This window comes from Miscanthus floridulus, chromosome 13, assembly GCF_019320115.1.
Source record: "Miscanthus floridulus cultivar M001 chromosome 13, ASM1932011v1, whole genome shotgun sequence".
NCBI lineage: Eukaryota > Viridiplantae > Streptophyta > Magnoliopsida > Poales > Poaceae > Miscanthus > Miscanthus floridulus.
The window spans coordinates 3,908,175-3,922,968 of NC_089592.1; the positions used below are offsets into that span (position 1 = coordinate 3,908,175).

The window sequence follows — 14,794 nt, forward strand, 5'->3', positions numbered from 1 at the left end:
CCAGCACACCTGCGGTAATAAATAAGTCATGTTCGTGCGTTGCAACGAAAAAAATAATATCTTGATAATCAAGACTTTATTAGATTTGTAGCCGGCGAGTTGCATAAATCAAATTGGAAGAAATAAAAAGTAAATATATTTATGATATATATGCCTCCAGATTCAGAAGTGTACAGATGGCAAGCTTCATGGTCTCTTTACCGGAGGTCTCCTTTTAGTTCTTGTCCAGTAACTCACGCATAGAGTTAGTTTCTTCTTGGGTCGGCAGTACTGCTTCCTCCTGCTCGTGGATGATTACAGTCGCTACATGTGGCTACAACTCCTGACGAGCAAGGACGAAGCGGCGGCGGCGATCAAGAAGTTCAAGATGCGCGCGGAGGCCGAGAGCGACAAAAAGCTCCGCGTGCTGAGGACTGATCGCGGCGGCGAATTCACTTCGGTGGAGCGAAATGAATTCGCTGCGTACTGCGCGGATCAGGGTGTGGTGCGACACCACACCGCGCCGTACTCGCCACAACAGAATGGCGTGGTGGAGCAACGGAACCAGACGGTGGTCGGTATGGCTCGATCTATGATGAAGGCCAAAGGCATGCCGGCAAGGTTCTAGGGTGAGGCGGTGACCACGGCGGTGCTCATCCTCAACCGCGCTCCGACCAATGCCCTGACGAGCAAGACGCCGTTCGAAGCTTGGTATGAGCGCAAGCCGAGCGTGTCTTTCCTCCGGACATTCGGTTGCATCGGCCACATCAGGAAGACAAAGCCGATCCTCACCAAGCTGGAGGACAGGAGCACACCAATGGTGTTCCTAGGCTACGCGGAGGGTACCAAGACTGTACCGGCTCTACGACCCACGCGGAAACATGGTACTTGTCTCGCACGACGTCGTGTTCGACGAGAAGGCGGCTTGGGACTGGAACAGTCCGAGCACGGGGGAAGCTGGCGGCTTCACCAGCACTTTCGTCAGTTGAGCACCTGGTCATCCACGGTGGTGGAGACGCCGGGGAAGAGGTGCCGAGCACTCCGGAAGGGGTGCCGAGCACTCCGGCGGTAGAGCCAAGCACTCCTGGGGCAGTGCCGAGCACTTCGGGAGGGATGTCGAGCACTCAGGGAGGAGTGCCGAGCACTCCTGGAGGAATGCCGAGCATGCCAGGAGTGGTGCCGGGAGGTTCTGCAATGGTGGTGACCACTCCAGGACGAGTGTCAAGCACTTTCGTAGCGGAGCCAAGAGGATCTTCCGGTGGTGCCGACCACTCCAAGACTGAGGCTGAGCACTCCTACAGTGGTGCCGAGCACTGCAGGAGTAGTGACGAGCTGTCCAGAAGTAGTGCCGTGCACTACAACCAAGGTGCCAAGCACTCTAGGTGCTATGTCGAGCACTCCGGCGGAACAGGGAACTCCATCAACACTGATCGAATTCGCCTCACCTCCAAGTGACATCACTGAGTTCGTGGATGCCTTCCACTGAAGGTGAGGAGGTGCGGTTCCGCAGGCTGGACGACATCGTCAGGTGGCACAGTGCCCTCAGGCCTGGCTGGTCGGCTGCTCAATGATCAAGAGCTGCTGCTCATCAGCGTAGAGGAACCACCCACGTTCGCGCTGGCCGAGTGGGATGGAAACTAGGCGATGGGCGATGCTGGAGGAGATGAAGGCGCTCGAGAAAAACAAGACATGGCAGCTCGTCGATCCACCTCCAGGTTGTCCGTCCGATTAGCCTGAGGTGGGTGTACAAGGTCAAGCGGGACGAGCTCAGCGCCATTGTCAAGCATAAGGTGCGTCTCGTCGCCCGAGGCTTTGTTCAGTGCGAGGGCATAGACTTCGAGGAAGTCTTTGCGCCAGTAGCGCGCATGGAGTCTGTTCATTTGCTACTAGCCTTGGCAGCAGCAAAGGACTAGCGTGTCCATCACTTGGACATTAAATCGGCCTTCCTCAACGGCGAGCTGGCGGAGACGGTCTTCGTCAGGCAACCTCTAGGTTTCACCGTCAAGGAAGAGGAGCACAGGGTGCTCCGACTACACAAAGCGCTCTACGGGCTGCGACAGGCCCCACGAGTGTGGAATGCCAAGCTTGACGCCACGCTGGGCGAGCTTGGGTTCATGAGGTGCGCAACCGAGCACGCACTCTACACGCGACGACGGGGAAGGAGGAGCTCGTCGTTGGCGTGTATGTGGATGACTTGATCGTCACCGGCGTGCGCACAGGAGGACATCAACAGCTTCAAGCGTGAAATGGCGGCTCGTTTTCGAATGAGTGATCTCGGCGCACTCTTCCTACTACCTCGGCATCAAGGTGTGACAGGGGAAGGAGGAACTCATGCTCGGTTAGAGCGCGTATGCCTCAAAGCTGTTGGAGCGGAGCGGCATGGCTGAGTGCAAGTCATGCGTGACTCCGATGGAGGAGCGGTTGAAGCATGACGAAGGCCAGTACCGCGGCGAAGGTGGATGCAACACTCTACCGGAGCATCGTCGGCGGTCTGTGCTACCTAGTCCACACGAGGCCGGACATTGCATTCGCCATGGGCTACGTCAGTCGCTTCATGGAGGATCCCGGAGATGATCACTGGGCTGCGGTGAAGCAGCTACTGCGCTATGTCATGGGGACGGTGGATCAGGGGATCATCTTTCCTAAGATCGGCGAGAGTAGGCTGCAGCTCACTGTGTTTAGCGATGCAGACATGGCGGGGACATCGACGGACGACGTAGCACCTATGGCGTGCTCGTCTTCCTCGGGTCGGCTCCAATTTCATGGTTGTCGCTGAAACAGAAGGTGGTGGCGCTATCTGCGTGCGAGGCAGAGTACGTAGCGGCGGCCACAGCGGCGTGCCAAGTTGTGTGGCTGCGCCGGCTGCTGGGCGAGCTAACCGGTGCGGAAGCTCACCCACCAGCACTGATGGTGGACAACCAGCCCGCCATCGCCCTCGCGAAGAATCCGGTTCTGCATGACTGGAGCAAACACATCGACGTGAAGTTCCACTTCCTCAGGGACTATGTCGATGGAGGATAGATCGTCATCGAGTTCGTCAAAACTGGTCGGCAACTCGCGGACGTCCTCACCAAGCCACTCGGACAGTCTTCGACTCATGGAGCTGAAGGAGATGATTGGCATGGAGGGGTACAAGGGATAGCAGTAGGATTATGGGAAGAATTGTTAGATAATCTACTACTTCCTTGTGTGAACACACAGCAAGGGAAGGCGGCGCTGAAAAGACTCCCTGATGTGGTACTGTAGCCGCTGTAGAGGCAGGCGTCGAACGGCTCACCTTGCCGGACTGTAGCCACATGCAGGGACAGGCGCAGAAGTCAGTCCTACTGTGTTATCTAGTCACTGTTGCAGCAGGGCAGCTGTACTAGGACTAGATGGATAGAGTTGTATATATAGTTTGTCACTGCAACTCAATAAAGAGAGTTCAGATTTGCCATTTCCTATACAGGGCTCCGGCCAACGCTGGTGCTTGTACTGTGTGTATGCTCTGTTCTCCCTCTTCTTCTACCTCTAGTCATTGTGTGTGTGGTCGGACAACGTTTGTTCGTGGTCGGCATAGTTAATGAGTGCTCGACAACACTAGCGGGTGCTCGGCAAGACTGGTGAGTGGTCGACTCACCTGAGCCGGTGATCCTGTGGACTAACAGTTCATACAAGCAGAGTTTAATGTTTGTTGCATGTGCCGATGTGCGTGCATGTATGTCCAGCCCTCACCTTCATAGAATCAGCTCTCCTGGTTTATTATTTAGTTTGCCTAGTTATGAACGTCAACTTGTTGTTTAGGAATTCTCTGCATTGGAGTCGAATAATTTGAAATTGTGAAGTTATAAAAATACGTTTTGAGATAAGTTTTGAGATCTGTATTTCAGAAGTTTTCCCTACTGTAAGAGATAAGAATAGATATATTTGTAGTTATGTATGTTTTGTAAAGGAGAAATGCATTTGTCATGCTTTCATGGAGGTGATGTCATACACACCCACATATGTTGCTAATGGTATATTAATTAATTATGTAATTACATTGACAATTGTTCTTGGCATATTCTAGAAAGCATAAGGGCATCTGCACACAATATAATGTGCAGAATCATTTTTTTCAGGAAGTAGATATGCAAGAGTAAACAGGTTTTCAACATTTATCAAAAAAGGAACACTAAAGCAACATTGTTGAAAGATAACCGTCCTGTTCGTTTGGTTTATAAGCCGTACTTTTTCAGCCAACGAACAATATTTTTCTCTCACAACAAATCAGCCAACAGTAATTTTAGCCATAGCTTATCATGTCAAGCAAACAGGGCAACTTGGCCGGATATGTCAAATAGGTCCACAAACTCTCAATTTGTATTTTTAGGTACACGAAGTTGGTTTGGGTGCCAGCGCAAGTCCCAATGGGTCTTATTGGGCAACACATGTTCTTCGTAGAGCGAAACATTATCGGACCAGCTTCTAGGCTATGTTACAAAAGGAAGATACTCAACAAATGATGAAAAAGGCATGTGGAACCTTAGAGACAATGGTCATGGCGATTTTTGCTAGGCATAGGTGGTTGTTTATTCATGAGCTCAATGCTTGAACTTTTACCTTGCCTTAGTTTGCTTTAAACCTTAGATATTTGTTGGCACTTTAGCTTGGTTGCAATCTCCACCACAGACATGAGCTGAGACTACAATACTGAATGGTTCTTTGCATGCCTTATTGTAGAGGGGTGGCTGGAATAAATTCCTTACCTAAAGAGGACATATGCATGTTTGGTTGAGATCGAGGACATTGTAACGCCGGGAAAACGGCTAAGATCATGTAGCTAATTAACTCTCTTACGTTTTTGTCCTTGCTTTGCGTAAAAATTTCAAACCAGAGTTAACTATTTCCCAGGCTCAGGCTTTTAAGTTGGTTTGGCTCTGCTTCAGCTGCTGAGGTGGTACTACTTCTGGGCAACAGTGTTTCCATGATGCTACAGTAACTCTCATCTGGCCTGGCCTACAGTGACTCGCATCTGGCCTGGCCCAACTGGCCCATTGGCCTGGGTCTCACAGACATGCATTTGTCATGCTCCTAGAGAGTGGGTGCTAGACAGTCACATATGCAAAATTGATCTTTTTTAGAAAATAGATGTACAAGAGTAAAAGAGTTTATAACATTTAGTGAAGAGTGAAATCACCATGGGTTCCTAAACTTTTCCTATATTATCATTTAAAGTGAAATGCAACATTTAGAAAAGAGGGATGCTTCTTATGCTATCCATTTATTTTATAATTTTGCCTACTTTGAATGGAGAATCGCCAATTCGCCATAAGCTTACTTTAGAAAGCATAAGGCATCCTGCACACCTAATTTTATAGTATGAAAAAACGTATCTTTGCCAGGAAGTGTTTGGCCTTGTGATCTATATGGAATATATGTCTAAAATTTTAAATAACATTTCCTAGAAAAACCTAAGATCCTGTGTGTGGTCTTAATTTAGGTGTACAAGCTTGTCAAAAAAATTTCAAGCCATTTTGACATAGGCGGTGTATACATGCTTCACGGAGGTACATGTGCCCTTTCATCGAACCATGACTATACACATAGGTTATCAAGGTTTCTGTGGTTCATATACATTCCGGTGTCGTATTGGTCTCAAACTTTTTCTCAGGCTTGCACGTGCCATGTGTGAAGGAAACACCAAGTTTTGGATTTTCCGAAGATGGTTTGCTACTTTCTGAGGTTTAATTGAATTTTCGCGCGACAAGACCGTTTAATTATAGGTTGAACTGAGTCTACCCACGAAAAGATCCGAAATGGTGCCAAACTTTTACACAGGCTCTAATGTGCCCTAGGGATAAGAATTTTGTGGGGGTGGATGAAAAAATCTATTGGGTCCTAAGATGAAATTCACCCTCTTTTATCTCATTGGGCATAGAGAAAAATATAATAAATAAAAAAATGATCAGAAAAACCTAAGATCCTATGTGGGGTCTTAATTTGGGTGTACAAGCTTGCCAAAAAATTTCAAGCCATTTCGACATAGGCGGTGTATACATGCTTCACGGAGGTACATGTGTCATTTCATTCGAACCATGACTATACACATAGGTTATCAAGGTTTCTGTGGTTCATATGCATTCCGGTGTCGTATTGGTCTCAAACTTTTTCTCAGGCTTGCACGTGCCACGTGTGAAGGAAACACCAAGTTTAGGATTTTCTGGAGATGGTTTGCTACTTTCTGAGGTTTAATTGAATTTCCGCGTGACGAGACCGTTTAATTATAGGTTGAACTGAGTCTACCCACGAAAAGATATGGAATAGTGCCAAACTTTTACACAGGCTCTAATATGCCGTAGGGATAAGAATTTTGTGGGGGTGGATGAAAAAATCTATTGGATCCAAGATGAAATTCACCCTCTTTTGTCTCATTGGGCATAAAGAAAAATATAATAAATAAAAAATGATCAGAAAAACCTAAGATCCTGTGTGGGGTCTTAATTTGGGTGTACAAGCTTTCCAAAAAAATTTCAAGCCATTTCGACATAGGAATACATATGCTTCTATTTATTCAGTATATAAAAGAATTTTTTTAATATATATAAACATCACTGTCGGTTTGAATAAACCGACAATGATGAGAAAAAACCGACAGTGATGCTTGTTATCACTGTCGGTTGATTTTGAAAACCGGCATTGATATATAAAAAATTAAAAAATAATTGTGCTAGCCCTCGGGTTTGAGCTCGGGTCTCGGACTACAGAGTTCAGACACTTAACCGCTGTGATAGTATAGGATGTGTGTCTATTTTATTTATTTTGTCTTTTTGACCTTTACACCGCTTAATAAATTATAAAATTATACCAAAAAATTGGGGTGCCCGAGATTCGAACACGGGTATCGAGGGCTAAATTGCGGGGTCTTAACCATTGTGCCAGTAGGAGGTATTCGAAAGGATATGAAAAGATAATTTACTTATGCTGTAACCACTACACTGAAATCACTGTCGGTTTAAAGAATGGCACGGCAGTGATGTACCCCCATCACTGCCAGAACACAGACATGCTGCAACACGATATTTCTCAGCACCAAGGTGAAGATGATCGAATAAAGGATTCGACGACACGGTTTTTTGAGCACCAGTAAATTATTACATTGTCCTAAGACATGGATTAATCACTAGTGCTACTAATTACTGCCGATGCTGCCTGCGTCGTCGTCCCCCTACTGCCGGTGCTCCTCTTCGCGCTTCTTTCGCTCAGCCCTGCGCCGGCGCCGTTCCGCATCCATCATGAGACGCCGCTCGGTCTCCTGCTCCTGGCGGCAGCGGCGCTCCTCCTCCTCCTAGCGGCAGCGGCGCTCCTCCTCCTCCTGGCGACGGCGCTCCTCCTCCTTGGAGATCTCGACGACGCGCTTCAGGATGTAGTCGTCGGTCTCCTTCTGTGTGAGGGCGCGGAGGTGCCGGTCCTCCTCCTCCTTCCGAGCCGTCTCCAATGAGTTGAAGACGACCTCCTCCACCAGAAGAGGTTCCGGTTCCTCCTCCGATGTGGTCACACGGTCCGAATCGTCCTCGAGGTTCGCCTCGAGGTCCGATTTGGACGACGGCGTTGGTGGAGGCGTCGAGGGGTGATGTGAGGACGACGGGTTCAGCATCACCCATGTTGTCTTCAAGTGGCGAGGCATTGTTGCAGCGGGTGGTCGTCGAGGGCCGGAGCGAGGTGTGCGTGGGAAGGGTGTGCTTCGCTTTCTTGACGCGTGGTGGTGCAATGGCGGCCGACTACATGCATGGTGGCCTGGCTTATATAGGCGTGTCTGTGGGTGGAACTGATCATGGTGCAATAACTCCCACCCCTCAGAAGACGGAGCGCGCCTGCGTTGGGAATGCCATTGAACCGCCATTGCGCATGCATTGGGAAGACGGAGCGCGCGCGCCTACGTTTGGGAACTAGCGCGAGCCGCATGGCCGGGGAGTAAACGCGGCGTCTCTTCGTGGGGAACTGAAGGGCCACGACCAGTCCAAGGACGGCGTCTCTTCGTGGGGACTCCTCGGTAAACAGCGGCTCTTCAATCTTCATGGGAACCGCGCGACCAGCGTGGCCGGGGAGTTGAAGGGCCTACGCGCAAAGCAGGGACAGATAATCACTCAAAGGAATAAATTCCTTCAAACTCTACGAAATCAGGTAATAGCTCAATGGTTTGTCCGCTGCTCTGGAACTTGTAGGCTTCGGTTCGAATCAGGGATGCAACACAATTTTTTTGCATTTTCTTTCAATTTATATTCCTGCATCACTGCCGGTTTAAAGAATGGCCCGACAGTGATGTACCTCTAATACTGTCGGTTCCTCGTTAGAACCGGCAGTGATGGGGGTACATCACTGCCGGTTCTAGTTAGAACCGATAGTGATGAGGTCTGGTATAAAAGGCCGCCGCGGGTTGAAATTATCCAAATTTCGACCTCGCGCCAACCGTTCTCCGTGCTCCTCTTCTTCGACGCCGACGCCCGTGCACCGCCCCACGCCGGAGCACCCATCCACCACCCCCACGCCTGCCGTTCCCAACCTCGTGCTCCACTTCTTCGACGCCGAGGCCCGTGCACCGCTCCACGCCGGAGCAACCGTCCACCGCTCCCCGTGCCATCGTTCCCAGCCACGCGCTCCTCTTCTTCGACGCCGACGCCCGTGCACCTGCCCCACGCCGCAGCACTCCCCATGCCGTCCACCGCCCTGACGCCGGAGCACCGCTGAGGCCTTTAGGAGCGCCCGTGGATAGCTGCTTTACCACCCCCACGGTGAGTGCGTGGCTCACTGCCCGCTAAGTGTTAGATGAAATACCCGCTAAGTGTTCTGTTTGTGTAAGAGTTAGATAAGAATTTCTGGCTGATTTGTCCCACAACTGCTTACTTGAATCAGTAGAGGCTTTTCATTTACCAAGTACTACAACTTATTGTTTGATATGATAATTTACTTTCCATAATTTATGTTATTGTTACTTTATTGCAATGCTAGCATACAGTTTGATCATGAATGTCTAGTCTGTAGTGCCACCGATGCTCAATGTTTTTGGATGTGAGGATGGAGTATATATATTTTAGACCTATAGAACTAATTTTTTTTAAATAGTTTTAAAGATGAAGAATGTGTGCAACTCTAATATTTTGATAGGGTCCTACTTTATTTGACTGGTCATGTTAGTTAATTACAATGACTTGCCTATTTCCTTTCTGTTGTAGATGTTTTGCTTTGACCTTTCATCTAATATTTTCTTATATATACTACAAGAAATTATTTATTTCTTGTATAAGTTTTAGTATATTTTAAAAATAATGCTATTTTCAGAGACCTGTTGTCATAGTCCTAGACTGCCAAATTACACTATAGCAATATTTGATTGTTTGGGGATTCAATCTTAGGGGGAATGTATAGCATGCTTAAAAAGGCATCTATAGATGTTTGTTTTAGAAAAAAAAAGTTAAAAACAACTTTTAAAATTGGCTCGGCAGCAGCAGTAGCAAGTATGATTACTAAACCACATTGATCTCTGAATAATAAACAGTCCAATTATTGAGGTAATTTTTTATCATGTCAAGGATAAAGAACATTAAATAGAATTAGTTTGGCCATATAACTTGAATAATAACTCTTGTTCAGTGAGTTACCATTACCAATTACCGCATGCCTAATTTACTTAAATGTATAGGCAACCATGGCATGGTATGTAGTGCATGTTGGTCACATGCCTGGGATTTATCGAACCTGAGAAGATTGCTATGCTCAAGTCAATCGCTACCCTGGTAATTTGCACAAAAAATACAACACAGAAGCTGAAGCTTTGAGGGCCTACTATAGTCATCCGGCCTACCTTGCAAACCATGGGCAACCGGCCTACTATGGTCTAATGAATACAAACCATGGCCATCCGCTGGCACTGGATATCGAAGAGAAGCCACCCGCCGGAGGTGTGAAGATTAGGAGAATTGCTCATTGGTCTTGGAAAGATGTCATGCTTTTATTTATGGCTATGGTCATCGCTTTTCTTATTTGGAAGTTGATGTAGGCTTAGTTTCGTAGAAGAGTAGGTGGACTTTGTTGTATGTGGTCAATCAAATAATAAATTTGTTCTAGGTGAACATATGCTATTATTTGACTTTGTTGTATGTGGACTTATTATTAGACTTTACATTAAACATATTATATATATACGAACATATGCTATTAGTAGTTGTCCGTGGCCAAAACTAACCACGATCGTGTCACAGACATGACTCATTGTCGCCTGTTACCCCATCACCGAAGAACTGATCGGCAACAAGAAGCGGTAGATATCGCTGGAACGGGAGAGCCACATGATCCGACAAACGGTGACGGTGTCAATTAGGTCGGTGAGAATGAGCAGCCATAGACCCCGTCCGGCCTGCTCGATCTGGGTCAAAATGACCAAGATGGCCAGGTAACTTTGGTATCATGTCACTATGTAGCCACACACGCTAATCAATTGAGAGGGTCATAGCTTACTTGGTGTCTCTAGCAGGAGCCTCCACCGGCCAAGGAGCCAAAGGGTTCGGGCAGCAGGAAGTCCAGATCCAAGCGAGGCATGTCAAAGGTTCCTGTTGGTAGGAATGCACACTGGCACATTACTGAGTTCGATGAATTCGGGGATCCACTCTCACTGCCTATAGCTTTGACCAAATACAAGACCATCCTCGGGTTACTTGTTAGGGACTTCATCCCGATTAAGTACAGGAAGTGGATTAGGAAAGATGATGACCGGTGGAGGGTTCCCGAAAGTGAGAAGGATTACATATGGGATGTCAAGATCCTAGAGTATTTCACTTTCCCAGCCGAGTATGATAGGGAGTTAGTCAAGAAAAAAGCAAAAGAAATCTTGGGAACATGCTTCAAGAATTTCAAGGGGACATTGTACAAGAATTTTGTCCTCCAAAATAAAGAGCTAGATTTCGATGGTGGACAGTTTAGCAAGAAGAAGGACTTCTGGCAGGCTTTTAAGAAATACAGGTTATCTGAGGACTAATTAGAACTGAGCAGGAAGAATAAGGAGAATTCGCAGAAAGCGACGAATCCTCATCATCTCGGCTCTTGTGGCTATGCCAAAAAGATGCTAGAATTTGAAGCATAACTTCAAAAGATGGATCGCCTTGCTGAGGAAGGCGTTCAGGTTGAGACCGCCAATTGGGAGCCCAGATCGGTAATATACTGTATGGGGAGGAATGTACGGCACGCCGAGGATGGGAGCTTTAGCTCCTCAAATGTACCCATGAGCGAACTCATCCAGAGGATCTCCGAGGTAACTGAGGAGGTGAGGCAAGGGACTCGCACTTCTAATAGGGAGAAAGATGTGCTCACCCAAGCACTCGGTACCAAGGAGCACCCTGGTCGCACTAGAGGAACCGGTGTTGTTCCTTGGAAACTAGCATTCCCCTAAGAATCTAACACTTACCGGAGCCGCTCGAGGGGTGGAGAGGAACATAAGGCAGAGTATTTGAGGAGACTAAAAGAGATGGAAGACAGAATAGAAGCATGGATTGAGGCGACCGTTGAAGCGCGAGTCGAGCAAATTTTACTATCCAAGGGGTCAGCAGTACCACAAAACCCTACTCCTACTGCCTTTAGCCCACAGTTTAGGGGTCGCAGCAGCTGTGGATCGACCCCGCTCGACGAAGAAGTGGCGAATGTGCCTCATCCGGTGGACGACATCACTGAACCCGTCAATGTCAGGTTGTACATCCGTCAGGAATGGACAAAGGACAAGGTGGTGCTCGGCTAGGCCTGGCCTGTGGGAGACGGGACAATTAATGGCCGCCCAATTCCACTAGGGTACGCTCGCGTCACCATTGACAGAATACTTGATAAGAAGTATAACAAGATACCCATTGAATACCCCGTAGCGGAAGACACGCCGAAACTTGGTCATAACAAGGGCTCTCAAGTGGCTTGGCGCAAGCGCTTCATTAAGCTTGACCACCAATTATCCTCTAATGATGAGGACGACTGTGAGTCTTCGCCCACCTGCGATGATAACTCACCATCTCCCAACAGAGATCACTCCCCTCCTCAACCGGAGCCATCACCCCCGAGAAGACAAAGGTCTCCTTCTATTCCTCCTCGTCCGACTCCATCTTCATCAGCCCCAAGAAAAGAGACTCCTCCTCCTCCTCCTCCTCGTCCGACTCCATCTTCATCAGCGCCGGGAAAATAGAATTCTCGTCGTCATCCTCCTCTTCCTCCACCTCAGCCCAAAACAAGATCAAGGACATCCTCGTAGTCGCAGAAAAGGTCGTTGGATTCGGTCGCTAATGCTCCCAAAGTGGACCAACAGAAAAGAAAAAGGCCATTCAGTGGCAGCGTTACCTCCTTGATGGAAGAAAAATTTACAGCACACGTCAAGAAGGAAGATTGTATTAGTTTCTTCAATCTCTGTGCCTCACTGCCTTCATTTATGTTGAAGTCCGAATTCGAAAGGCAAACACAGAATAAATACGCTACAACAAGAGACGAAGAAATACACAATAAAGATTTAAGGAACATACAGAAGTACGTTGAAGACAACCCAGGATTAACCATGGAAGAGGCCGCGACCATCTATTATGATGTACAAGGGACGGCAACACCAGCAATGAAGTATGTAAGGGGCAATTTTTTGGTTCATGATCATGAGTATAAAAATCTGACAATATATATGCGCCATTTACATAAATATTACATGGCTCAAGCAACAGAGATGGACAACTTTGGTTTTGAGGTTATTATCCGTTCGCCACATGTTTTCAATTATCCTGAAGAAGAGAAGTTCGATGTCGAGTGGGAGTGCTTGTTCCCGCTATACCAGAAATGCGATCTCGATGTTCAACTGTTGACGCTGTGGACTATGTAAGTACCCTACACGCACGATATTACAATTAACTACTCTCTCGAGACACAAATTGTTAACTTTTGAGCACTTCCCATGATTTTATATAGGTGTATAGCAAAATTTTGCATTCTAAAAAGCAAATGGGATTACATAGGCTTCTTGGACCCCATGTGAGTCAATGAGAGGACATGTCTAGGCCTCTATGGATGTGATGTGGAAGACCTGAAATAGAGATTGATTGTTGTTTTCGACGAATTCACGATGAAGAAGAAAACCCACATACTTCTAGCCTACAACTGCGAGTATGTGTTCTCGACTTTTAATTTTATGCTTCTTTTTCGTTAAGATTATTCGATAATTAGGATTCTGTGATTGCAGCAACCATTTCGTCTTCATTTGTGTTAATCTTGCTAAAAATCTGCTCGAGGTGTGGGACTCGAAGAAAAAACCATTTCATCATCTGGATGCACTAGTGTTAGTGCTGAATTAGTAAGCGATCATAATAACATATTATTTTCTAATCACACATACCCGCTTTCTAATGTTTCTCCTTTTAATGTTGCTCAGTGTCCGAAGAAGCCATATCGGTGGGAAGCCGGTCCCATTCAAGGTTGTCGAAATGGAGGGGAAGTACCTATCACAGCCGGCGGGAAACAATGAATGCGGATTTTATGTAATGTGCTTCGCTACATCGGCGGGAAATCAGAAAAAGCCGATAAGTTGGTGTGTATAATCCCCATTTCATTTATGTCTGTTAATAATTCAACAAAATGATTTACTGTTCCTCTTTGGATATCATCTTTTTTGAACGACAGCGCAAGAAATTTAAGCACGAAAGGCTGCTAAAGATGGAGATCGTCGCACTACAATCGGAGCTGTCAAAATTCATCTTAGCCGAGGTATTGGAAAAGATGGACTATTTTCCATTGCACAATCCGTGAAGTACAAGGACCAGTATGGCCCAGAGCGGCTCGCCAGATTATTGTAAGAAGTCCGAGAACATTTCTTTTTTGTTTTGAGGGATCGAGATCTAGATATAACATTTGAACTGTAACTGTAACATTTGTAATGTTTAATATTTATGGACCTGTCGTCTACGTAGCATATATAAAATGAAACCCGATCCCACGAAAAAAATATAAATTAAAATAAATTATAAAACAATAAAATATGAATGGGCCATCACCGCTGGTTAGCAATAAACCGGCAGTGTTGTCGTAACCATCACTGTCGGTTAGAGCCATGAACCAATAGTGTTGGACTGCTCAACACTGCCGGCTTGAGCCATGAACCGACAGTGTTCTCTTGCTCGACACTGCCGGTTTGAGCCATGAACCAACAGTGTTGGACTGCTCAACACTGCCAGCTTGAGCCATGAACCGACAGTGTTCTCTTGCTCCACATTGCCGGTTTGAGCCATTAACCGACAGTGTTGTCTTGATCAACACTGCCTACTTCAGCCATCAACCGACAGTGTTGGTTTGCTCAACACTGTCGGCTTGGGCCAACAACCGACAGTGTTATCTTGCTCAACACTGCCGGCTTGAGCCATAAACCGATAGTGTTGGCTTGATCTAGACTACCGGTTTGGGCAAGAACCGACACTCTTGAAGCAACCGTCACTATCGGGTGGAGCCACGAACCGGCAGTGTTATTCAACTAGACACTGTCGGGTGGAGCCACGAACCGACACTATTGTCTGTAGATCCGTGTCAGTTTTTAAGAACCGACAGTGATGTCAACCCCACATCACTGTCGGTATGCCACTGTCGGTTCAAAATCCGGCAGTGAAGGGGGTTTTTGAACCGGCGGTGATGTCCAGATCTGGGGTAGTGCTAGAGAGTGGGTGCTAGACAGTCACATATGCAAAATTGATCTTTTTCAGAAAATAGATGTACAAGGGTAAAAGAGTTTGTAACATTTAGTGAAGAGTGAAATCACCATGGGTTCCTAAACTTTTCCTATATTATCATTTAAAGTGAAATG

General features: G+C 47.0%; 1 protein-coding gene across 1 annotated transcript; it reads right to left on the reverse strand.

The window, feature by feature from the left end:
• Positions 1-7,285: 7,285 nt before the first annotated feature.
• Positions 7,286-7,624, reverse strand: LOC136499296 (uncharacterized). Its single transcript, XM_066495005.1, has one exon. The coding sequence runs from the start codon at positions 7,622-7,624 to the stop codon at positions 7,286-7,288; it is 339 nt and encodes a 112-aa protein (XP_066351102.1).
• Between the last annotated feature and the right edge of the window lie 7,170 nt (positions 7,625-14,794).

Excerpts from the sequence above, each read along its gene's own strand:
- LOC136499296 (XM_066495005.1), bottom strand. The coding sequence starts at position 7,624 with ATGCCTCGCCACTTGAAGACAACATGGGTGATGCTGAACCCGTCGTCC.